The following is a 27,506-nucleotide window of genomic DNA, read 5'->3' as shown; positions in this document are numbered from 1 at the left end:
CTAATCTCCTTGGAATCTGTCCGTCTTGTTTCTCCGATAGATCTATCTTCGACGACACTTATCTTTCGATCGTAGTAAAATTTAACAACGTTCTTTTTCGCTATACAATCCCAAGAATATATATTGCAAACGAGTTAACTGGTTTTCCATTAGAGCGTATAAATTTTCCACAAAAAAATCACAAACTTTGTTCTCCGTTCGAGGTCCCCTAGTCGCGCAACCTCTCGAGTTATTTCCCCCCGGTCGTTTTCTTACTAATCGCGTTTCTCGTCGGGGAAAGCCCGACGCGAGGGGAAAGCAAGCTTCCAGAAATGATTTTCCCAGGGTCGAAAACGATGCGTCTTCCGCGATTATTCGAAGTACGGGCCGCGTGTTTTCTGAACGTGACGCGAGTGCCGTTGTGGTGGGTATCATAAGCTTGTTTGCCGACAGTATCAATTTCAGGGCAGCGTATGTGCGATTTATCGAACGTGCTTTCTGTCTATTGGCCCACGATAGGAGCGTTCCATTTCGTATCGGATGCCGCGGCTTGAAAATCGTCGTCCAGATGATTCCACGTGTGCGTTGGTATTATTCCCCTCTGTTCCCGATTATCGCGGCGAGACGTACGAAACGTTTGTAATCTTTTCGAATGCAACGATCTCGTCGAGTCACCGACTCGATTCGACTCGACTCGACTCGACTCGACTCGACTCGACTCGACTCGGTACGATTCAACTCTAGACTGAACTCGAGTCGTCGACTCGATTCGACTCGATACGATTCAACTCTAGACTGAACTCGACTCGTCTCGAGTAATCGACTCGATTTGACTCGACTCGGTACGATTCAACTCTAGATTGAACTCGACTCGTCTCGAGTAATCGACTTGATTCGACTCGACTCGACTCGACTCGGTACGATTCAACTCTAGACTGAACTCGACTCGTCTCGAGTAATCGACTTGATTCGACTCGACTCGACTCGACTCGGTACGATTCAACTCTAGACTGAACTCGACTCGTCTCGAGTAATTGACTTGATTCGACTCGACTCGACTCGGTACGATTCAACTCTAGACTGAACTCGACTCGTCTCGAGTAATCGACTCGACTCGATTCGACTCGACTCGGTACGATTCAACTCTAGACAACTCGATTCGTCTCGAGTAATCGACTCGACGTGAAAATGAAATCTCTCGACAAAAATTCATATCAAATCGGTAGAATAAAAACGATCGAAACTATTCGACGTCAAGTAACTCGTTTCGCTTACGTACACGACACGGAGAACGAACTCGATTTCGTGGGTCCCTGCCGATCGACGATCATGGGACGCGCCCGGTGATTGACGATTTTTTTTTTTCGTTTTTTTTTTCTTTCTTTTACCTTCAATCCAGACGATTCATCGATCGTCATCTCGAACGGTGGGCCACCCTAGGTACTAACTTGGTCTGACTTGGTGTAATTTGGTCGTCGAAGGGCTGTGCCACCAATTCCCGTTGAGCTCGCCGATCATAGAAAGCCGGATGAGGTTCCAGCCTTCTAGTTCTCTGTATCAGGTGTCGTTCGAGTCACCGTGCTTGTACGCGAGATTCTTTCGTTGGAGGAACAGGTGAATCTCGCGGAAATTCGGCCGGTCCACGTCGTTCCGTTGCCAACATTCGCGCATCAGGTCGTAGACATCCTTGGGACAGTTCTTCGGCAACGGTAGGATGATCTGTGAATGGACAATCGGGCGATGTTGGGCCAGTGGGAAAATTTTAGCTTGTTTGTGCAATATTTGCAATGTATCAATGTTTGTATTTGGAATGGATTTTTCTTTTACTTTTACTGATATTTCATACACACTCTTTGGTAGAATTGATCCGACGATAGAGCATAGATTAATTTCTGATCGAGGGATTTATAAAAATTCGAGTCATTTTTCTAGAATTTAAAACGATTTGTAGAAATTGATGGGTACCGATAAAAAGTAATTTATAGAAATGCACGTTAACGTATATTCTCCGTTTCGTGTTTTGGAACGAAAATAAGAATAAAAGGAACGATAGTTTTCTCGATGATAGAACCGAGAAGCTATTCTCGAGACGATAAAAGATTGTAGATTGCAAGGAAGTACGTACGAGAGATTAGAAATAAATAATCATAATTTTCTCTGTGGTATTATTTAAAAAAACGCACGCGATTAAATCGACCGCCATCGATGCAAATATTTTACGAACATTGGAAACATTAATATCCGTTCGAGATATTTTTTGTGTAATTTGAAACTCCGATCTCTCGGATTCGTCGTGGTTTTAATACCAGTAAGGAATCTTCAAGTGGATTCCACGTTAAACAAAAAGGAGAGTGTACCGAACAGATTGGCGTAAAACAGAGCCTCATTTTTACTCGCAAATCTTTCATTCGACGATTCTACCGAGAAATTGTTCCACTGAGTAACAAGAACCAGCGAAGTGTAATCGAGAGCCCGAAAGAGGATGCGAACGACGTCGTTCACCACGGTGAAAGGTTTAGAGGGCATTTAATGCGACGTACTTATCGCGCACATTAGGTTAAGTATGCGAGGACAAAGAACGAATGATATAAAAGGACTACTTACCCTCCTCTCGTCCTCTTGGTAAAAATAGTTCGCGTTCTCGACGATGCGATGGTCGGGAAGTTCCTCGAACGGTTGTTCCCGCGCGAAAGTTAAAATCTCCCAGAGCGTCACTGCGAATGCCCAAACATCGCTCTTCGACGTGTGTCTCCCCTGATCGCGATGAAAAATCGTTAAATGGTTCGTTAAACGTTTGGAGAGATCTGTCGCCGATTGAAAATTTAGGAAGCAAAATTTAGGAGTGAACACGTGAACACGTATCGTAAAGTACTGTGAGATAGACAATCGTGGAAATTTACAATTTATTGAAATTCGTTGAGCACCTTACGAGTCTAAGAAACGTACAGGAGTATCGAAACACCAAAGATTTGGAAGAATGTTCCTCGAGAGCTTTCTCTAGCGACGATTGAATTTTTAATAAAATAGCTATTGATTTTATACACTCTGGCTCTACGAAACATACATAAATAAATACTGTACTAAAGAGTGCAAAGGTAACATTGAAAACAGTCACCTTCAGAGATCATTTCGAAACTCTCGCGCACATCCGTTCCCAGTCTCAAAAATTTCCCCCACTTTGAAACATCGATTTAAAAAGCGCCAAGTCGAAACATTCGAAACCACGAAAAGGTGAAACACATTCAAATATATACGTTTGAACAACTATTTCGGCCTCGCTCGGGTCACTTCCGATGTGTACCTATTTTTCGATCAATTCAATATTTATGGAATTCCGTATGGTCGAAATATGATGACGCGGAACGAAATGTTCCCGTAGTAACCGGGTACGAACGATGTCCCCGCTTTGTTGTTCCGTTCCGGGAACAAAGGATTCGGTTCCCCGTTCTCGAGACAAGCAGCGTTGTCTTCGTCACCGTGGTAGCATTGTAGCACGGCTAACAAGACAACAAGCGTAAAACGTGGAATAACGATCGATGGTTGGCTGTCGTGGTGGGGAAAAAGGTTCGTTCGGGTTCGAAGATCCTTGGAAAGAGATGGAGAACGAACGACGAGTAGTACGAACGAGAAGGTGCAACGCGAAACTTAAGTCCCGTGAGCGTGGCGGGTAGAGTAATTTATGGAAACTGTGCGCGCCGTCGAGTTCGACGAAGTTCAGACGAGAAAGCACCACCGTGAAACGGTTACACGTCTTTACCCTTTCCTTTGCATTGGCAAGTGACGCGTCTCGCGGTTCCCTTCGCTGGCACGCGCGCGTATTTTCTACACGGTGGCCGTGGAGACGGGCGCGCGGGAAACGCCACGAGAATTTCGAGTGGCCTCCTCTCTCCCCCTCGGCTGTTCCCTCCTCGAACCTCGATTCTTTGAAATTCACGCCAGTAGTGGTGGAAACGAACCCGTTCGATCCGCAATTAATTGATTCCCGTTTGCCGCGTACAATCAATCAACGAAGAGAGGGGGGAGCGTTCGAGTTAAAATACGATAAAAGTCGTAAATAAAACGTTCTATTTCCGTGGCAGCGAAATTGTTCCGGTAATGGAGTCAATTTTTCATTATCGCCCCGCGGACGGATCCACGGATGGAAAAATGAACGGAAAAAAGAGGAGAGGTCGAAACCATGAGAGAGAGAGAGAGAGAGGGGAGAAAACTGGAGACGATTTTCTCGTCATCTCGTCTCGCGCAGGTGCCATTCGAAGTTAAAACCGATTTACGGAGACGACGAGCGCGGCAGGTGGTGTATCGTTGCCTCGACGAGAAATTACTTCAACTTAGGTGCTTTAGTTACGTAATTTCAGGCAACCACTCCATCCCGCCGCGAGGACTGTACGCGCAGGCTGCGAGTTTACGGATCACGCGTGTTACGTGAACCTTACGAAGCGACGAGAAACACCGACCGACCGATCTAACGATCGCACGTTGAAGCGCGATTCAATTGTCGATTAATCACGAGTACGGGCAACGAAAGTCGATCCGGTGGAAAGATTACGATCGTAACGCGATTTTAACCGAGTGTCCAATGCGTGTCTCGCGTGATCCGTGAATCGTGGTTTCGGAATCGGTGCTGGACTGCGGTCGGTCGTTAAGACTCGTTAACGACGAGTCGTTGCGAAGCTGCTTTACACGTTGAGACTCCGAGACGCAGTACGACGAAGTTTGAATCGCGTTTTTGGAATCCATGCACCATGTAAACGATCCAACGTATCGTAGCTCGTCCGTTCTCGATAATTTGATTCTTCGTTCGTACTTGGAAAGTTATTTTCACTTGGCAACGTGGACAAATTGATTCGATCGCACGAGAAAGAATAATTAATTATTTCGTAAATAGAGGTTAAGATAATATGGTTAATATTCCGTGTACTCGCTCTTAGAAACATTCCACGAGAGTGGACGAATTTCGTACAAGCCGGTATCACTGACAAATCTAGAAGAAATATATTTTACAATTTCTACTCGTTGTAAATCTTTGCAATTGCGTACCAACCACGTTCGTAATTGTAGTTACATCTACGTCGAGCAGTTTCTATCGTTACATAATTTTCCACTTATTATTCGCGAATTGTCGTGCGAAACTCGAAGCGTTTCTTGACTCGTTGGCGCACGTATTCGCTTTAATATCGGAGGTCCGAGTCGACTTGGTCGTAAAGTTTACGACAGTCGATCGCGGGACATTAGTTCGCGCTGGCGTTGAACTTAATAAAGTCGAACGTTAAATCATTAAATCGACGCTAATTCCGAATAATTCTTGGAGCGACGTTTCACGCGCCGAACCGGGCTCGTTTCATTAACGCGGCACAATGGCGGAGGTCGGATAAACGATGGCAATAATGAAACATTAACGACGCAGTCAATTTGAAATGACTACGCGAACGACCGACAAAATACTATATCGCCCGCTCGTTTCCCATTTAGTCGAATTACCATTTAGCTATCAATTTGCTGCTGCACGGATTTCATTCATACACGATTTCCGATGGTAATGGTTCTCGTTGATAAGTCGATCGACGTTCACGGTCCTCGGAACGAAACGGTTAGGAGCTACGAGGAATTGAACGTTTTCGCGTTCGCTTCGTCCCGGGAACGTCCATTTACGCTATTTTCGCGTCCGATAAAATAAACAGTATCCGCAAATTGTACGCAAACACGATTGCTTGGTAGTTAATTCCCGGCGTATACATTACCGAGGAAAGTGGGGTATTATAAATCGTAACAGATTTCAAAGAGAAAATACGAAATTGACTTCGGTGTACGCGCCACTTGAGAAACGTTCGGAAATATTTGCAATTTCGTCGCGACGCGGGTACGGGGTTACGTCGACGCGATGAAACGAAATTGGTGGATTGAAACTCGAAAATCGTCGAATGAAATTCCAATTGAGATAAAGCGTGTGAAAAATGAAACTCGTTACGGCAACGCGGATTTGATAATACTGCACGGATAACCGTGCACCGAAGTTCGAAATTTTATTTTCGAGAACTTACTCCGATGAAAAATTCCCAATTCGAAATGCACCGCCGAGTGGTCCGGTGACTGAAAGTACACGATTATATTTACGGAGAAACGTTTATTGATTCCATTCGGTAATGGCGAGACACGGCAGAAATTAAATCGATCGAAAAATTGTACGAAACTCTATTTCTCCGTGTATATAATTGTGTTCTCGGAATATTGATAACCGTATAACAGCGGAATCGACGGAAAAACAAGTCGCGATATCGACACTGTTTGTAAACACGGCGTGCAGCGTAGCAACACGTTTTACGAAAGTCAACTACACCTGGACCGTCGAGCAAATATTCAAACTCGTTTCTCTCGAAAAACAAAGCCTCGCGCGACGCATTTTTATTCGACAATTTTCCAACGTTCTCCCGATCGTCCAACGATCGCGTATTCCACGTTGCATCGGTTACGTCCCGGTCTGTACAATGAATGGGAAATTTCGTAGTAATCGCGATCTCGGTTACCGAGCTGCACGAGAAAACAGTTTCGAAGTTGGTGACGTCGCGTCTGATCGCTGGTAGACTCGTCTCACTCGTGTTTCGAGCGCGAAACACCGAAAAATCTCCCCGTTTTCGAGGGCCTCCTCTTTCCTTTCCGTAGGGACGACTCGCGTTCACCGAGATCCCCGAAGGGCAAACACAAATCGCGCCCCGTTCTCGTTTCCGGAATATTCCGAAATATCGTCGCGATGAGTTTCAACAATATTCAGGGTGTACACCTCGCACAGAACTCCGTGTCTTCGTTATTTCTACCGATATGAAAAAATACGAGACCGGTATCTGTTCGATTCAAAATGGGAATATTACGATCCACGTTATATTTTTTTCTCTCTCGAGGTTGTTTCTTCCGAGTTTTCAAAATCATTGTCATTCTTTTACAATGTAGTTTCACAATGCGCGTCGACACGAATTCACGAACCTATAACTATATGATCTCAGTAAATGTTACAATCGTTCTCGAACTAAATTTTCTTCCAAGGTCACGTTAAGGTCACAATGTCACGAACAGTTGAATTTGAAATGCACTAGGAAACTGCATCGCGAAAGAATTGATCTCGAGAAGTAAAAGGAACGAATATCGACCTTCGACACTCAAAAAGGGAAATTAAAGATAAAGTAGAATATTTCTACTTTAAATCAATCTGCTTTCACAATCTTTTTCTATATCGCAAAAAAAAGAAACAACGAATATATCGAACCGTGAAACACATATATATCTACACGAAACACCCAGTGTAAGTGGAACGATCGCGTTCGAATTGTCGGTCGGTTAAGCGGGAAAAATGCGCTCGATGTTCGAAAATGAATTCCCAAACGGGTGGTGGGCGAGGTCGTACCCTCGCCGGGACTTTTACGGTCCCATTGACGACCCAGGGGGTGGGGAGTCGGGGCATAGAACGACGAGAATAAGCCCGATTCGCTAATGCCAGGCGACCGCAGACAGTTCTGGCGGGCTGACGCTTCGCGGTTTCGCGGATCGACAGTTCGATATCGACGGCTACGAACGAGAAATTAAAAACAGGATGCGCCGAATAAAATACGTCACCGTTCGCGAGGCGTCTCCCCTCCCCCCTATCCACCCCTACATTCGTTACACTGATATACTGGCATAACGTGCTCTGCCAATAAATTCACCGTGACCGCGGCGCGGTTCCGCGTTGGAATACGTAGTTCCGCGACTTCATTTCGAACGAACCCGGGACACGTCGATGTGAACCGTTTCGTATTTCTTCGGCGGTGGGAACCGCGCGATAACAATGCACGAACAACGTGACGAAAAAAAATTGTCAAGACACACGTTAAATCATTAATTATACGCGACTCGGACCGAACTTGTACGCATTCATCGGTAATGGGAGAACCGTGCTAAGCGAATCGCTACGTTTCTTCTACGAAGAAGTATTGGCTCGCTCTTCAGAACGCGAACGCGAAAATACGAGACGCGGGAAAACGAAACAATGGAAAATTCCGATACAATGAATCGTAGATAATGGTTCACGCTTGCGAAGTATATTTTCGATTTCAAATGTTTCGAATTTGCACGCGATTTTTATACGAGATGAAACGAATCTCAGTTGTTAACTCTTGCAATATCAATTTAGGAAAATTCTATTATTTTATGATAGCTTTCTGAACTTTCGAGGAACATTGTACCGATTGCATAATTGAACTATGTAAAAGTTTCTTTAGATTAGAAAAGACTTGGACGCGGTACAGCAATGGTTGATCCGCCTGTACAGTTTAATTATAGATTAAAGAGAAGACTGTCAAGATTTCACGAACCGCGTCGTTCAAAATAATCGAGATCAACGAGTCGGCGATGTTAAGTGATATTCGACCGAATGCGTCTGTTCCGTAGACACGACAACTGGTAGCACGGCTGTAGAACGTTAATCTACAACCACCGATACGGTGAGCGGTGGTGTTTGTAAACATTAGTTGTCCCGTGAAATTCGAAACTTGGGTATAAACCTTTGTACACTTTAGGAAGTTTAGATATGTCTGTTAACAGATTTACCGTACACACCCTCGAAACATTTGATACGCACCGAATTTGTTAACGTCCGTTTACAACGTTCGAAACATCCTCGTTACCCCAAAATCGTTCCCATTGTTCCCCACCATCGCGGGAACACTCCAAAACGAAACTTTCGTACAGAGATAGATTCACCTAGCACATTTCTACCGAATTTACACGAATAAAGATCCTCTTGTACCTCCTTGTGCGCTCGAGTCGTGTTCCACGTTCAAAAGAAATTTTTCTCCACGATTTTGCTACCGTTATAAAATAAGATCGTTATAAAATAAACGTTTCTAAGCGTTCTAATCTGTCCAATTCCCGAACTACGACTCCTCGAAGCCACTTGGAGTTCCAGAAATTCGCGCTGGATCACCATGGACGGGTTTCCGTACACGAAGGAGAGTCAAAATGGATTCAACGTCGGATCGTGGTCGACTCGAAGTCAAAAACGGTTCGAAACGCGCGAAAGCCGTCCATTAAACAATGATCGGTGTTGTTTCAACTTACCAAAACGGTGTGCTCAACGAATCTTGAAGGCAAATATTGGACGAAAAAATTGAACGTCCGCGTCGGCACGGCACGAGTGCGAAAACGGGGCTTTGATTTCGGGGGCGAGCGAAACAACGGACGCGCGCGGCTATTCACGGAAACCAAACCGAGTTTCATCGCGTGGATGCGCAGCCACGGTCCATTTAAACATCACTGACCGAAGCGGCACGATATAAAACCGTTCGATCGTGCTCGCTTTTTTCTCTCCCGCTGGACAAAAATCGTTTACAATTTATCTCGCGGCGTCTACTGCGACGAAACTTGATTCGGTTCTCGCGCTGCGAAACGATTCGGAACGGGACTCTTCCGTGTCGCGGAATTTGCGCGGAAAGAGACACCGTGACACGTTCGAACGAAATTCGCGTTGTGGAAATTTGAATTTAGTCTCGACGATAATAACGTAAACGAAAGTCGAAGCCGATTTTCGAATACGAACGGAAAGGAAACTGGAAACGAAAGTTTCGCGTAAGATGTCGAATCTCGTTTTCGGAAATTGTATTAAAATTGAAAGAATTGGCTCGTTGCACCGAAATTTCCATCATTATTTTACGATAAGTGTTCGCGTACTCTTTACGAGAAATACTTTTTTAGTGTTTAAAATATGCAGCTTGTGGACCGTATTGGGAAATACAGATTATATTTGATCGTTCGAAGAATTCATATTTGGAATCTGATGAAATGTACGTACAGGGTGTCCCAATCGTCACCGGTCGATTTGAATTTCGCGCTGTTCTTACAACGTTCAACCGATTAATTTGAAACTTGACATATGTCATCTAGACAGATGGGAAATTAATCGTAGAAAAGTACACGGTGAAAGAACGTGTGTAAATTATTCAAGAATATTACAAATATCGCAATCTTCTACGCTAACGATTCCGGGGGAAAATCAGCAACTATTATATAAATCGACGATGATTGGGATACTCTCTTGAAAAATGAATCTCTCTCTTGGAAACTACGGAGAGGAATAATCCGTAGCTCAGTTTCTTAACGCGTTGACCGACATGCGTCACATACGTGTCACGTCGCACACGCGGGGGATCAACGTCACCTATCTGTGACAGTGATGATTTTATCTCTTAAATCCGTGTAAACGCACCGAGTAACACTGACCATTGCCATACACTCGCGACACATTCGGAATATTTGGTAAGATAGATTCGATACATTTTATTTCTACCGAGTGAAATAATAAACGATGATAGACAATGCGGTTAGATTGCACAGTAATCTGTGTCTCGTTGATAGATTTTTCCTCATTGAACTCCATACTTAAGCATCGTTTCCAGCACCGATCAACGACTTACCATCAGCATCGATTCCCAGGCCATCCACCGAATTGGCAACGGAGGTCTACCCTCGACCCGGAAGTAGTCGGCCGCGTAGGCACTCCTTCCGGGGCCCAGATCGGACACCTTCACCGTGTAACCACGGCTCACCAGGCAGTTTCTGCAACAAACGAACCTTCCCTTCGTTCACTTGGTTTTATTACAACGGTCGGCTACCACGCGCCGGTAGCGCCAACTTTTTCAATATTCAGTATACCAAACGACGGATAAGAAAAACTTTCGTTCCGTTTCTCGGCAGTTAATTCTTTTCCCATTTGGCTCTCGTCACTCGTTCCCGAACCCTCTGCTCGGGGCCCCCTCCTCACGGTATTTACGTTACAACTTCCGCGCTGCAAGAAAGTACAGCGGACTTTACGAGATAATCCGTCTTCGAGGTCGAGCGGATTATTTCGGTCTCCCCTGTTCCGTCACTCGGACACGTAGAGCGAATTGCTACAGAAACGCGGTTAAAGCATGGTTCGCGACCCTCGAACAGGATCACCCTGATCTCAAGAAGGAATATTCCCTCCCGCGGATACGAACGTACTTTCGATCCCCGATGGCGGGAAAATTACTGAATCCCGGCGTAACGTAGATTTTCCACGATACATAAATATCAAACAAATGGATTTCGATCGTTCGAGAGAAATTCAAATCGGAATACGGGCTCGAGTTAATCCCTTTCTCCAATTACACGCCGTTTAAACGCAAAGTGACGAAGTGGCAAATTAGAACCCTAACGGTATTGTTTCGAATTACTTCTACTTTGGCGACTGGATCTCGCGAGATAAAATTAACTTCGTTTATGGTAATCGTCGAGGAATTTACCACTCTCGTGTTATCGTCCTAACAATCTTAACTTTATTCAATTACTGACCGGTAAGGAGGCATCGTACGTTAACATTTTTTCTCTGAAAATTAGCAGAAACACTCTTCGGAGTATATACTGTTGATACACAGATTGGATCGACTGAATCGTTCGAGTTTCAGATCGATGGAGGAATCAAAATCTTTTTTATCGTGAAATAATTTCACCTTTGATCTTTCGGTGCGCAAAGCTCGTCTTTCAACTCGTTGGATTTCTCTCGACACTTGCTGGCCCATAAACGAAGAGAAGAAAAAACAAAATACTAACTCGTGCACTTTCTGACCTCGAATATTCAGTTACTCGAAAAATTGTACATTTTCCTTTACGACTACTACTCTCGAAACGAAACGACAATAATTATTATAATCGAACTGTACTTGAACCGCGTAGCAATTCTAATCTCAAATATTCAGTTAGTCGAAAAATTGTATATTTTTCTTTACGACTACTACTCCCGAAACGAAACGACAATAAATATTATAATCGAACTGTACTTGAACCGCGAAGCAATTCTAATCTCAAATATTCAGTTAGTCGAAAAATTGTATATTTTTCTTTATAAAGGACTACTACTCCCGAAACGAAACGACAATAAATATTATAATCGAACTGTACTTGAACCGCGTAGCAATTCTGATTTCAAATATTCAGTTACTCGAAAAATTGTACATTTGTCTTTGCAAACGACAACTACCCCCGAAACGAAACGACAATAATTATTATAATCGAACTGTACTCGAGTGTAGCACTCGATACTGAAAAAGTCACTTGGAACAGTATTCTCCTCATTTCGAGCGCAACGCTCTCGTCTTGGCGTATCCGCGCGCTCTGAAGCATCGTCTGGCGGGCGATGCATTCCGTAGGAGCGTTTTCAGACATCGCGAAAGGGCGCTTTTAACCACCCCTTCTGTACACTACCCCCTCCTGGTAGCAGAAAGGTTCCCGAGCACGTCGAAAGCGATGGTCGTTCGAAGTTTCGCGCTGATTTGCACGTAAAACCGTGGCGTTTATCGCGGCGCCGCGACGAACAACGGTGGACGAAGGGAGAGTGGAGGGAGTGGAAACTGGAAGAGTTTACTAGCTACCGCGACGCTTTTATTTTACGCGCGTCGGCGTCGGAGTGCCCCTCGGGCTTCCAGGTGGGCGTTACACGGGCAGGAAGACTTCTACGGGCAGATTTGGAACTTTTTACGCCATCGGTTAAAAACACAGTGAGCGGTGGACTCGGTGACTCGCAGCGTGGACTAGGTTTAAAAAAATTTTTATCACCCCGCTTTAATTAATTCGCGTTCATCGTCGGGGGGGGGGGGGGGGGGACGCGACGTCGGTAGGCAACAACGCTTTCCGTATTCAATTACGCGAGCGAAATGACGGGAACTGGCCGGCAGCGTAATACGTTTTGTTGACCGTATTAATTACGGAACAACCGTGCCCATTACCGGCGTTAACGAGCGTTTGTACAATTAAAACATTTTAAAGGGTCCGAAGTGGGACGAGAGGAGAGGGAACGGGTTTTCAACGACTTCGAGAGCCGTTGTCGACCAGACTCGACGAATTTCCCGCGCGATCGTTTCGTGGTCGATTTTAACGTTTCTGGATCGAAAGATTTCGCTAAGGATGAACAACGAGCGAACAACATTTTCGTACACCGATCGTGTTTCGTTGGTCACCAGTCGTACCGGTTATCGAAGCATTTGGCACGACACTCGTTTCTATAAATCAACGGGCAATTAATTTCAGCCGCGTCGTGCGGCGCGCGTGTTTCGCGTTTATGCGGCGGCGGCGTCGGCGGTGGCGGTGCTCGCGCCGCGGGCCATTATAATTAAAGTTTATGATTAGAGTTAATAATTCGAACACGTGACCCGGGTATCCCCGACCCAGCCTGTTCCAGTTTTAATGGCCCTGCCACGCCGAACGTCCCGTCGAGTTGCCAGCAGCGTTGGTGTCGGTGCCGAGGAGTTACTAAATCGAAGCTCGGGGAACGGAAGAGGGTAGAGGGGGAGTTCTCGCGTGGCTAGGGGTCGAAACAGTAACGGAAGGGATCGAAATGGTAACGGAAAGGGTCGAAAACTTGCGATCTCGACGCGGAGGAACCGCTATCATTCGTCTCGCGATTCACGCGTACTTGGACGCGACCGGAAGAAACTCGAGCGTGAATATCGTCGCGTGGACGTGTGTCAATTGCAAAATCTGTCAACATTTCCATGGAAATGTCCACGTACCGACACGGTTCGTTTTTCGGCTAATTACAGCTACGTCGAGTTCAAACAAGTACGCGGAAGCGGATTTTGAACGTTGAACGGACCCAGGCGTCTACGATCGAAATTAATCGTCGCGACGCGAATGAAAAATCCAAACGAGGTATTCGTGAATTTTTACGAGCCAGTTTCCAATTGTCCGAAAACGGACTCTCCGGATAGGAAGCTTCACGGATATCGATGCGGCACTCAACGTGTTAGATTGGGACACTCGGAGGACGTCGATTGAACCCTTTCTCTTTGTCTCGAAGTTCTTGTACCGGCGCGGAAAACGGCAACTGAAATCTTCCAAGAAGCTCACCTCAGCAGTGGATTCACGAGCAGTGCTAGACCGTGCTATAAAACGTTCAACGATCTCTGTTTCGAGCTATCTGGAATATTACGAGAACGATACCTTCTCGTCGGTGGTTGTACGAACACGGTCTTAAGGCTGTATCAACGCGTTCGATTTGTAAACTCGGAGAACGCGAAGCCCTTTTTCGTTGTCTCTAATGTATCATTCGCACCGTAGAAAACAACAATACTCTCTAAAAAGGTATCGCTCGCTTGGTTGGTTCGTTCGCGGTAAACGTGTTCGATGAACTCGTTAAATCTTGTTCTCGACGAGTCGAAAAGTCGCGAGAACGATGTCTTTCGAAATACCGAGAGTTGGTCTCGACGCCGCAACTATCGACTCCGCGAGGGAAAACAGCTCCGAGAGCAACGCGGTTGCTTTCCTAGAGGAGAAAACGCGTTCGCGGAAGGTAAAGAGCAGAGTATCGTCGAACGAATGACTGATCGCCCAAAGTTTGTCTTAAAGTAATCTATGAGAGACTGTCTGTCGTTACCTTGTGGCGAGATCCCGATGCACGAAGTCCATTTCCTCGAGGTGTTTCATGCCGGATGCTATTTGCGTGGCCATGTAAACCAACGTGCCGAAACTGCAACACGAAGAACGAGGCGGTTCCATCCTGAAGTTTACTCCTCGAAACTACGGCTATGTGTACGTCGTTGTACGTACGGGTATCGCGTTATGTACACGAGCAGTCGTTTGCATCGGCTGGCAATACCGCAAATGACGACGCTTTAAAGTACAGTCGAACGCACGTCGACTGACCATTTGCATTAACAACAAAAGCCACGGCAGATCGATCGTTACCTCCCTGGTTTATGTCCGTCCGTGGAACCGAGCACTGCTTTTCTTTTTTCGTGCCTTCTTCTTCTTTCTTTTTTTTTTTTTTTTTTTTGGTTTTTTGTTTCTTTTTTTTCACTATTTGCATTCGAGACGCGCGCGAATGGAACGGGTCTCCGCGGCGTACTTTTTGTTCGAGCACGAACGACGAACGCGGTCATTATTTTCGATCATCGTCGTTACGAGTAACGAGTCTTCGTAGAGAATAAACGGTGTTGGAACGACAAAGGAGTGTCGCCGAAATATCGTGCACGCCTTGAGAAATTCGAGCTCGATAGCTCGATTCGTGAAACACGCACACCGCGAGTATCGTACCACTCGTCGAGAATAAATTAACCGGTTACAAGTTTTTCGAAATCGTAGGAATTTCATCGATACGCCGTTCCGTCGGAAAGTGATACTCAACCGTGCGTCGATAATCGTTAAACGATGTTTCTACGTTCGTTTCGGAACGTTTAACGAAATATCGGTCGCGATATTTTTGGATAATTGTAACGAGCGCGTGAAATAAATGTAAAATATACATACCGGTAACGAACGAACCGGACTTTTATGAAAACGTAAACGCGTAGAATAAAACTGTATCGCTGGGTGTTTGTAAGCTACCGTAAATGTGACAGAAGGAACAAATAACGTGAAAAAAAAAGAAAGATAAATAAAACGATATCGCAACTTACCGTTTTGAAACGTTAATAGCGCGCGCGCGAATACGAAATGCCGCGCGCGTCAATTTTTTTCTCTCAACTTTCATTACTCGGTTATTTCGTGCGTTCGCCGCTGGATGGTGCTTATGCTCGGTAATAACAAAGAAATTGAAGAGGTACAATTTAGGCAACTCTCCTACCACGGCCGTTCGTTTCAACAACGCGGTCGACTATTTTTCGACTAACTTTTTCACAAGCGGATTACGCGGTGGAGCAGATTTATTTGTTTGCGGGATAGCCACGTCAACGGAACTTGCGTAAATATTGTTGAATGCGCGTGTTCATGAAGAGAAACGTTATATTTCATTCGGATCCACCGGCGGACTCGCTTTCGAAAAATATATCGCGCGGAGAGACGAGCTTTCATTGTTTCCTTCGTGATGTTCGCGAGACGCTCTCTCTCTTTTTTTTTTTTTACTTTTTCATTTTTCATTTTTCGCGCGACGAGGTTCCGCGAATGGCGCGAAATTTCAAATTAGTCGTTCGTTCGCGCATCGATTATCTCACCAAGAACAACGTTACGATTCGAACGTGGATTCATCGTCTCTATCGTCCCAGGTACAAGAAATCTTTTCCTTATTTATTTCGCAGGAAACGATCGATAATAATATTTTCCTAAAATTTTCAGTGTTTCGAAACTGTATTCGACGAATTACGCGGCGGGCTGGCAGCCGCTCGAAACGCGCCCGTTCACGAACCGAATGGAAATAGTTTCGTTTGTGTCGTGTGTTTAATTAACAAGTATCAAGTAGCTTTGACTGGCGGACAGGTTTCTAATTTAGTCAGTTACGGGATTGATTTGTTGCGCATGGATTCTTGCAGACCGATGCGGCATCGACTGCAATGAACGCTGCTCAGCGAACTAATTTGCCCGAGAGTGTCTGCCGCCCGCATCCACGGGGTGTTTCGCGAAATATTTAGTACTCGTCTCGGTTTTTAGGTAACAGATTCAATTTCGGTGCGGGTAAGTTGTGCAAACGAATCACTCGGATTTTCCAAGAGTCGTTGGTCGGGAGTTTTCTTTGAACAGTCTTCTAAATTCAATGAATTGAAATCCATGTACGAGAACATAACTATATTTATTCTATGGTCTAGGGAATACTCCATTGGTTCATCAAATTGGAAATTTAAAGTAGTGAACAAGGCACATGAACAACTTAAAGGATCTAGTGAACTTGGTAACGGAAATTTTGAGGTGTTCATAGAAAATTGAATTTTTCAGGTACTGAATTTTCTTTTTTAAATTGACTTCTTCCCATTAATTTGCGCGAACTTTCAGCTAAGGTTTATCTATAAGTACAGAATCGTCAAAAATTTTCGGAGTTGAGATACATCCCGCGGTTTCGAGCACCCCGTAGATCCGTGCGTTTGGACACTCCCGGTTCAAGATAAAGAGAAGAACGATCCTATCGGTCGTTCCTCTCGAAACGGTCCACGGAAACGAATGCACTGGGTAAAAACACGGTCCGCCGACAGCTGTCACGTGCACCGGTGATCTTCTCTGTCGTTCGGCTCTCATTTTCAGCCGATTTCTCGTATTTCGAGCACTTTCGACCGATTCGCGGACACGCCGCATTTCCACACGCGCCTCGAACGTGATTGGAACTGACGTTCGCGCCAAACGATAAAATCGAAAAATTGGGTTCATTGTTCCCCGACGAGCGTCATCGTTAACTGAAATATCATTCGTCACACGCTGGAACGCGACGACAAGAAGAATCGACGTTGTTTCAATTTCGATTGGACGGCACGCGAGTTACAACGCGGACGCTGCAACCCCGCTCGTGATTGAAAAATCAAACATCGTTCGAAGTTACGTCCGAACGGCGTATTGTAATATACGAAACTAATTAATCGTCCCTGGTAACGCGCGAAACGTCCATTTGCGAATAATCCGCGCGACGATTATTATCGGTCAAAGCTGCTATTTGGATGCAATTTGAATCGCTTCGTTGTCGAAGAAACAATTGACGTTGGTTAATATCGCGGAAAATTTCTGCGTTTGTGTTTCCCATGCTTGTTTCTTTTTTTTTTCCTACGTTTTTCGTTCGATACTCGACGGTACGCATCGCGTTCGACGTCACCGACGTTGATTAAACCGTTCTCGAATATTAAATTTCACGGCTTAAATGTCTCTCTTGATTCCACGAACTTTTTCAAATGTATGGAATCCACGAACCAGGAGTTTTTTTACCACCAATGGAAGTCAAAGTTCTTCTTTGATCCAATTAGCGCGATAAAAACTTCCATTTCGATCGCAGAACGTGGCAGAAGAGACGTTTCGTGCGTTCTACCCGGTACGTTGTAAACTTTGACGAATCTAACGCAGACGAGAGACTTTTCACCGCTTATCCTTGTTCCTCTTATTGGAAACAACGAAGACAATCGCAGAAAATATCTCACGTTTACATCGAACCTAAACTCGACGAAATACTTCACATTTAAAGTGACGATCCTTACGAATCGTCGATATATACAATCCGTCAATCTTTTACCTCTTCGGATCGAATAACCACACGATCTCAACGGAAAGAATTGCAGCTGTCAAAGCAACGCGAGAAAATTCTCGTCACTCTGAATCGTAATCATCACGAAACGACGACGACCGATACACATTATCCGTAAACGTCAAGAACGAATCCGACGAAGGTTCGCGCGAGTGTTCGAACGCGTTCGTGTTTCCGTTCGATTTAAACGCGCGATTGCTCCGTCGACTAATAAAATTGTTTCGTCGCTCGTCGGGCGTCCGTAATTAGTCGTACCTGAGGGTCTTGGCAGTGTGCACGGTCGACGTTTCAGCGATGTGGCTCTGCAAATATTGATTCAAATCCCCGTACTCGCCGTTTTCCAATACGATGCACATGGGGTCGTCTTCGAGGCTGGCACCGAGTAGCCGCGCGACATTCCGATCGGCGAGACGTGCCGCTCTTTTTGCCTCCTGTTGAAATTCTATCCTGGAAAATACACGGGACACTCGGAAGTAATATCTTTATAGCCGGATGCCCTACCAACCCGGCTAGGTATTGAATACGGACACACGGACGTACTGGAAATAATGCGAGCATTCTGTCTGGGTATTGTGTCGTTGTCCCGGGAAAGCTCGTTCGTTCGCCCGCTCTCCGTGTTAGGGCGGGAGAAGGAGGGAAACAGCGGGAAATGGGAGAGGAACGGAGAAACGATCTGGGAAAACAACGGAAGAATGGAAGAGGGATTGTAGCCGGCAGAAGCTACGTAACACGGGCCAAGGGATAACGGCTACTACCGAGATTATCGTTTCAAGAACGCTTGTGAGCTTCATGTTTAATAGAGCTTTCCGCTTGTGTTTCGGTTGTCTAATATTTATGATCTGGATAAGAGGAAGCCCGATGTTTCCGAGCCCTTCGAGTGGTCGCCCGTTTCTCAGGTAACTGTTCGAGAATCGATTGTTTGCGCGAGAGATACTCTTTTGGGTAGGTACTGTGGCAGGATCGGTTTCGAGTTCGAGATAAAGTAAATGGGAATTAATATTCCTTTTCTAATTCGTGATTTATAGATAGTATTGTCACTCGATGAGTACCGTTTTTTATTTCTTTTTAAAAGGAAATTTTTCACTATTAACGAATTCTACGCGAAATTCAACTTTAGAGCGTTCGATTGTTTGGTTAGTGTCTTCGGTGGTATCGTTCGTTGTATCTTGTATCTTGTACGTCTACAGAAATTATTTTCGGTGTTTTACCATCTGATTTGTTCCATTCTCGCTCTTGTACTTCGTATGTTCGATCAAATGAAATTTATCGAGAAATCGCAAACATCTTCTTATGAAGAGTTAATCTTCTCCGAAAAGAAGAATCGGGTTTGCTTCGCGTTCGCGAGAACCCTCTTCTGTTCTTGCGCGTTGAACTTTGGTACCTCTTTTCGCGTTGCCTCCTCTCTCGTGATGATTCTCGAAAAAGAACTCTTCGAGGCGAGGTGTTTTGTGACTTCTCGACAAACTTATTTCGATCGATTTATTATCGACGATGTACTATATTCGACATTGATTATCATTATCACTCAACACAGTAGTACGTAAGTGTTTGTTGTAAAGTTCGGATTATAATATCTAGTTTATTATAATATGCAGGGATCTCGCGTATCCAGTAGTATAGTAATTGTATATATAAGAATATAAAGTTCGAAGAAATGCGTATACAGTGATATGTCTTGATGTGAACGACGACAGTGTCTTTCCGACTCTGGACTTGGAACTCGACTAAAAAGAAAAGCCAAAAGGAAAACAGAAGTCAGTTCTAAAAACTGACATCGACATCTGGCACCCTTAAGATCATTGTTGCATTCGTTCCAACAGTGTTGTATCATGGAGAGTAACTACAGTTGCTCATCGTACGTAAGTTACACCCGGTGAAGAACGACCATGGTCGTCCATCGTACGTAAATGGTGTATCGTGGAGAGCAACTATAGTTCCTCGAAACGTTACCATCTCCCCGAGAAACACGTTCATACCCGGGACAAGATTACCATCGGATTTTCATACGAGTCGAGCGTTAACGAGCATATTTCTCCAGGTTTGTCGCGAAAAAATACGATAAAGCCAATGGGTGGTACACCAACGCGGCAAAAGCTCGCTGTGGGCGAACACACGCACACACGTATACACACACACGTGCACAGAACTGTCGAAAAACCGACCGGCGACGGTTGTCGGATTTATCGACACGCGTGAGAGGAGAACGAAGAGAGAGAGAGGAAGAGAGAGGATGTACGCTTCTCTTCCTCTTCGCTATCCGCCTCGCGTTGTCGCGATCCTTCTGCCGGTTTTCGAGCCGATTCACCCTGGCCGTGGTCCGACGCAGAAAAAAAAGAAAAGAAAAAAGACGAGAAACACTACACGTACACACACATGCACGCGCGTTCGTGAGAAAGAGAAAGAAAAAAGAACGAGGAGGATACAAACGAGCACGATTGTGCTTCCGTGGGTGTCCCGTCACCAGGACGCCTCCTCGTCGAGGGAACATCGCGTTCTCGCGAGCGTTTCGTTAGCGGAGGAACCTGTAATCCTCCGATCTTGTCCACCCGGATCATCCGTGAGCCGCGCCGGCGATAACGCGCAGCGTGTTCCTCACTGGGACACGCTTTATCCCCACGGTACATCCGCTCTCGCTTCCTTGGCCTCGTACGGGAACACGAGCTGTACGCGCGAGCTCGTAAAACGGGGAAGAGATATACAAGGTGGCCGGTGGGAAATCGTGCCACGACCGTGGATAATTCTACGCGTAAAAAATAAGGAGAAAATCCCAGGATTTTTTTTCCATCCGAGGCCCACTTTTCCGGAAAATCGAACTCGAATGTTTGCCGGGCAACGCGGCGAAATTCGTGTATTTTGTGCTCGGTTGTCACCGATAACGGTGTTTGTACATTAATAACGAATAGGATATTCGGGTAACTATCCGGATAGTTCCATGTATCGAATTCTGCGAGTCGAATAGAGAAACATCTGGCGAGAGAAACGTTACATCACCGGTGGAAAAATGGAAAGATTACGAATTTATGGGAGGAATGAAAGTCAAAAGGAACGTTTTTTGAAATCTGCTTGGCGTTAATTATCAAAGCTCCTCTTTCGAGTTATAATTACTCGCTTGAAAAGATTCTCGGGTTGAGAATGCTTTGAATCGGTTTTATTAGAGATAAAAATGTGTGATAAAATAGTTTCTTCTCCGGAGCATTTTTGCAAATTTCGAGACGTCGAAAACGGATTCCTTTCGTTTCGTTGTCGCTCGGATCGCGACACGCGTCTTCGCGGGAAGTAACGCTCGAGGAAGTTTGAATAATGCACGATCCCGAGAGTTCGAACGGAGTCAATTAGGCGAACCTCGTCAATCGTAGGTGCGCAGTATCGGTGTTGCGAGTCGCTCCGGTAACCCGGTGTCGCGTCGCGAAAAATAACACCGTCGCGGACAAGTTATCCGATTAAACGCCAGTCACCGACCGTTTAAACACCTTTTGCATTATCGCGTCGCGCCAACTTAATACGTGGAGCGTGTTATTATATTCGAAATCACTTTGCGCCGCGTTATCGAATTATCGCGTTAACGTGCCGCTCCAGATATAATCGATTGGGATAATTTTCTATCGATGTCCTATATTTCCATTATTTCCCACCTACTTCTACCTCCGAAACCCTCCTAGCCCACTCCCCGTTAGATATTAAACGAATCAGAGTAGCACTCTATAATCGACCGGGATAATTTCCCAGCGTTATCCAATACCCCCATATTTTCACCCGTCGTAAAATATCGGCTCGCTCGATGGTCCCGGTTTTCGCTGTATTTAGGAACTTGAACGAATGTTCCAATAACGTGTTGTTCGATTCGTTTCCATTGGGCGAAATTTAATTATAGACGCTCCTTTATCGGTTCCCAATTGTACGCGATACCGGTGGTTGTTCTTCGCGTACCGGTGTACCGGGAGGCTGATATCGTATTTCGCTGGCCACGTGACGTGGTTGCACGTCGATGCAAATTCCCGCGGCACATATGGGCCCGGGCGCAAATGATTTGTATCGAAGCGCTCGTAAGACGCGTTCGACGTTGAAATATTGGCTCCGTGCGGGGAGGAAATACCCCAAGTAATTTCCATTTCATTTTCGTAAATACCTTATTGCGTGTTTTCATTCAAAGTGCAACGTGTACGGAGATTCTAATCTCCGTTTGGTCGTTTGTCAACAGCACTTTCCAATTTGCTGTTTCAATTCTTACGCCGCGACGATGTGTGCACGCGTGCGTGTGCGCGTGTACCCGTGTACACGGTACACGGGAGTCACGATTCTGCAATAAATATCGAGCAGATATAGAGGAAACTCGGGGTAATTTCGCGATATTTAGAATTATGCTCCTTATTTGCTTTCAGGGGAATTAAAATAAGTACGAACGAGTGTGCACCGTTGCACGCGAGCAACGGTTCACCCTACCGTGTGTACAATTTCTTAAATTTACAAAGATATTGAAAGTCGATCGATTTTTCGAATATAGTACCAAAAAACATGGTACAGAAAGAATCGTACAAATTACGAATACTTCCTATCACCGACACATTGTCAGAACGACTCTGTACTCGAACAATTATATTCGTACTTCGAATTCAATTCGAAGAGTACCGTACACCCTCGATACTCGGGTATCGATTCTTTCATAACCTTTGTATTTTCACCAACACCCAAACTCGACCAAAGAACGAATCCATTTATACACGAACGCTAGCTTATTCGAATAATCGTTCCACCCTCGCATGAAAATTTGATCCAACTTCGAGAGTTCGTTGGCAAACTGCACCATGATACATCAACGATACTCCATCGAATATTCGATGCTCGGCTACGTCGCACTATTCCAAGCTCGGGTTGTTCCCTCGACTTCCGCGATTATTTGCTCAGTGCCTCCAAATTTCGGGTTAATACACGGAGGTCTCGGAGGTGGTTGATGATAATACAAGATCCTTACCTAAGCGCATCCGAGGATCCGGGTCTCAGGGACTTAACGATCACGAGGTCGCTGTTGGTGTTCCGGAAAACTTCGTCGTATCCAGGAAACCTGTCGACCTCGCAAACGTGAACGTCGCCGAAGTATCCGCAGCCGAGGTTTTCAACGATGTTGAGCTTCTCCCGGGGGAAGTCTAAGATGCACTCGGGCACCTCGTCTTCTTCCTCCGTAAGCATATCCTCGGGACTGTAGCTTGTCATGCTACTGGAGGCTTTCGCGCTCATTGGCGGTGGCGTGCTCGGTGTCGGGGACGGCGGCAATGGCGGCAGAGAATTCTGCAATAAAACGCCAAGTGCGACGATGAAAAGAAAAGGCTGCAAATGTTTACGAAGCAATGTGCAGAGTATGAACGAAAATCTGGGGACACGAGCCGACTTCACCCGAGTTATTTCTGCGCTCGAGTTTGCGCGCGACGATCTCGAGGATGCGTGTCTTCGATTCGAATTTTGCCGGACTTTTTTCGCGGTAAAATCGCACCACAGGACGAAATTTAAAGAAAACATCTCGAATCGCGAACAGGGTGCGCAAACGCGCGAAACATCGGCCGTTTCAAACGTTCGCGGAAAAAGTGTCGGGGGACACGTTGATAAGGAATAACGAAATTTTAATACACCCCGTAATTTTCCGAATTATTACGATTTACGAATATTCTTTTTAATCGTATTTTTTTTTTTATTCCGTTTCATGGTCCTTGGTGCGCGCGCGCCGGCTTCTATTTCGAATCACCATCGACGTAATAAATTTATGCAACGAAATAACGTTCTCGATAAATGTTTCGTTTAATTGCATCTTTGTACTTTTACCAGACGCACGAACCCTTGCTTACGTATCGTTCGAGTTTGTTAATTACCTGTTTTCTTCTTTCGCGTTTTTTGTCAGCTTCCTTCGAAGCCACTTCGATTAATGATTAATTCCACCGAGGGTATTTACGGGCAAGCTACGCACGGGAGAATTTTACTTTTACCTTCCGCGGGAATAGAAGCGACGCGATAAATGTTACCGATACACAGGCTCGTATCAAACGAACGTTTACGCGAACGTTATTTATCCCTTTCGTGCAATCGTCTCCGAGTTCCACCCACCGATTATAATACACCGTTTGCAGGTACGCGGGACACTGTACGTACGTGTAGACCATTGTAGGATCATTAGTCCCACTGAGTGCTTCGATGCGTTAACCCAACGAATCCCTTAAGTATTTAATTACGATCGTGCATTATTCATGACTCGGTATTCGCTATTAATATTTCTCCCCTTAAAGCGACCCCTCCCCGTCCCTATTGTTCTTACGTTACCGCTAATCTAAGGGCGCAATTAGGAGGCAAATTTATAAAAATCATGGTCAATCTTTCTTGGGTAAACACGCCGACGAATAACATTATTCATCCTGCGGGCCGCAACGCGGACGCCGGCATAATCAGATGAAAGTAAGCGTAAAGCTACGGGGAACTTGAGTAATCAATAACCACACCCTTTACATTATCGCTCGGTAATCTGTGTATGCCCGCGAAAGACGTTTTCCTCGGACGTCTCGCATTAGTTATGATTGATAGTGGCCCCTTGTTGCCTTGTTTTTCATCCATTAAGCCTCATTATTCTCCGCGCGAAGTGTTTTAACGTCGGGCAGCGAATTCTGAACGCGAAGAAACCATCGATCGCGATTCCCGTTTCGATGAGACGGAAACACGTGTGTGCGTAAGGGCGCGTCCGCAACGATCGGTTCACCGTCAATGGAACGAGCAATGAATTATGCTCGTTCGTCGAAAGAACCGTTTCACGTGTCGAGAGATATATATTCGTCGATGTAAATATGTTCGTGTGAATGCACGTGATGGATGAATCGTAACGATTAACTCTGATTAGAAAATATACATACGTAACTAGCCGAGAGAAATTATTTCAACGACCATCTTTTCCCTTCAAAGTTCGATAAAAATTCGTTCGCGCAGAACAGAGAATAATAACTTAGAACGCGTATAATAATACGCGTATTCTAATATTAATGTTTAGGAAATACGTGTACTATCGAACAAAATGTCCTTTTATATCAACTTTCAAAGTTTTTTACATTTACACAAGGAGGACGAAAATATAAAGTAATATTGAAAGAATAAAATAGAAAATTGGTTAAATATGATCGAAGTAGGGTTGAACAATTAAACGATAGAATAGGCAAAAATGGAAACATGGCAAAATTAGAGAGGGAAGGGTGAGGGGATCAACAGTGCTTACCATTGCTCGCCAGTGGTCAGCTATGTTGACCATTGGTCAGCAGTGGTCGGCAAAGGCCGGTGGCTATCGGGTGAGGTTACGAGGCCAATAGCATCCAGGGATGACCAGGAGCCTGGTCCAAGGTCGGGAGCAGATCCATCCACCTCGGATACTCCGCAGAGACTGAACATTTTTGGCTGCGGCGGTTCTATTCAGACTTTCACGGTAAAGCGACGAACGAACAGTTGAATCGAAAATTTCAATCGCGAGAAATTAATATCTCGGTAAAATAATTATTCTCGGTCATTATTTACACCGTGGACTATCGTTAAGAATTGGATCATTATCTGGTAAATTTTCTTAATAATTACAAGAAAGAGAAATCGAGGAAGAAACTCGTATATTCGTCTTGAAATTTAGAATTTATCAAAAATTTCCTCAACCTTGATTCTTACGTTTCATCGATCACACTTTACACAAACATTTGCGTGCTCCTGTTTCCCGACAAAAATTGAAAACTCTACTCGTACAATAATTTACTTCCACCTATCGACGATCGTAACCATGCATCGAAAAATTATGATTCGTTTCCCGAAAAAATTCTCCCGTGACAACGAAGCGGAAGCGATTCACTCGCTGCGTCGAGATAAGTTGATAATCGGAACAATTTAAAGGGTTTGCGAAGGAATGACTCGGCGAGAAACTAGGCGAGTTACGGAAACGGGGTAAAGTCGGTACGAATCGAATTAAAGGCGGGTCGGAACCGAGGAAACAACAAGGAGTCGAAACAACAAGGAATTAAGAGGAACCGGTGGATAAGCTCGCGGGCAGCAACCCTCGAAAGGGAAACGATTCAAGTGGCGGCGTTCGTTGCCGCGTGCTGCGATCGCGTCGTAAGATCCGCGAGTCACGAAGCGGCGTTTGACACAGTTCCTAGCTAGAAATGGCCCGCATTTAATGCCCCTACCCCTCGCCAACCGTCTCCACCACCCTCCTCTCGAGAAAGGACTAATCGTCACGGGATCGCATGTCTGTCGTACATTTTTGATACTCACCTTGCAGATCTCCGTACTGGCGTAATACTTTTCCGGCGGTGGTGGTATGGGCGGTGGATTAGATGGATATTCTTGAACCGGTGGAATTGGCCTGGCAAGATTGATCGCCGTGTTCAGCAGGAGCGGAATAACCGGCTGCGCCTCCGTGATCCCTGCCCGGTGATACCGTGAACGGAAAGGAAAAAAGAATTTTTTGACAAGGTTATAGACACGATGGCCACCGCGCACGAAACGAATTGCCCGACGTTCGCGCAGCACTCGGCTCGTTCGCGGTTTGCATGCTCCTCGGAACTTTCGTACAAGTACTTCCGTCCGTGTTTTTTCTATTACCAGCCGCGACGACGCGGATTTTATTTTATTGCGACACGCGGCCACCGCACCGCGCTTTCTTCGCGTTTACACGCGGCTAACCTTATCTTTCTTCAACGAGAACACCTACCTGATCGTACGCAGGGATTGGAATTTCTACGATTTTGCGATAAGATTGTGTTTTTTTTTCGATCCGTGGACTCATACGATCGATAATTAGCAGAGTTCTCTTCGATGTGGAGATTTATTATATTTTCTTCAAGAATCGCGTGTTTAGAGATAAGTAGTACGAGAAACGGACGATTCTACCCGCAAAGGAATAGTATTTTTAAATAATTTTTTTTTTCGTCCAGGTGCTAAGCTTATCTTTCTTGAACGAGAACACCTACTTGATCGTACGCAGGGATTGGAATTTCTACGATTTTGCGATAAGATTGTGTTTTTTTTTCGATCCGTGGACTCATACGATCGATAATTAGCAGAGTTCTCTTCGATGTGGAGATTTATTATATTTTCTTCAAGAATCGCGTGTTTAGAGATAAGTAGTGCGAGAAACGGACGATTCTACCCGCAAAGGAATAATATTTTTAAATAATTTTTTTTTTTCGTCCAGGTGCTTCCTTTCGGAGAAAATCTCCCGACTTCTCTACTCGCGATCATTTTACCGCTCGGACTCGGTAAAAATCGGGGAATTCGTAACGAAAGAGGTTCTGGCAAACTCGAGTCCAAGAATTATGGTCGTTCGTTCCTCGGCGCAAAGATTCGATAAATCACGGCGAACTTTATAACGATTCGTGCTCGCGTAAGCGTTGGCTTAAGTGCCAGCCAAGTCTGTAATAATCTGTCGATCATTAGTCTGTAATTTAATTCGAACTCCGCGTGCTTGCATATCACGGTAGGTGTTGCGTTTATCGTCGCGACCAATCCCTATAGTAACGCCCCCGCGATTTTATGTAATTTTAGTCGAACGTAAACTCGA

The 27,506-nt window shown here is 45.1% G+C and overlaps 1 protein-coding gene across 1 annotated transcript in view; it reads right to left on the bottom strand.

Annotated features, from left to right (window-relative positions):
- Window positions 1–1,249: 1,249 nt before the first annotated feature.
- Ddr (discoidin domain-containing receptor 2) overlaps window positions 1,250–27,506 on the bottom strand; it is a 256,459-nt gene continuing 230,202 nt past the window's right edge. Inside the window, exons 12-18 of the mRNA XM_076314016.1 lie at window positions 26,219–26,370; window positions 22,914–23,227; window positions 18,200–18,391; window positions 14,390–14,482; window positions 10,416–10,557; window positions 2,584–2,733; window positions 1,250–1,698 (exon numbers count right to left, since the gene is read on the bottom strand). Coding sequence (XP_076170131.1) covers window positions 1,537–1,698; window positions 2,584–2,733; window positions 10,416–10,557; window positions 14,390–14,482; window positions 18,200–18,391; window positions 22,914–23,227; window positions 26,219–26,370 — 1,205 coding nt within the window. The 3' untranslated portion in view covers window positions 1,250–1,536. The remainder of the gene's footprint in view (window positions 1,699–2,583; window positions 2,734–10,415; window positions 10,558–14,389; window positions 14,483–18,199; window positions 18,392–22,913; window positions 23,228–26,218; window positions 26,371–27,506) is intronic.

Source organism: Ptiloglossa arizonensis, chromosome 6, assembly GCF_051014685.1.
Source record: "Ptiloglossa arizonensis isolate GNS036 chromosome 6, iyPtiAriz1_principal, whole genome shotgun sequence".
Classification (NCBI taxonomy): Eukaryota; Metazoa; Arthropoda; class Insecta; order Hymenoptera; family Colletidae; genus Ptiloglossa; species Ptiloglossa arizonensis.
This window is presented reverse-complemented; position numbering and strand designations above follow the sequence as displayed.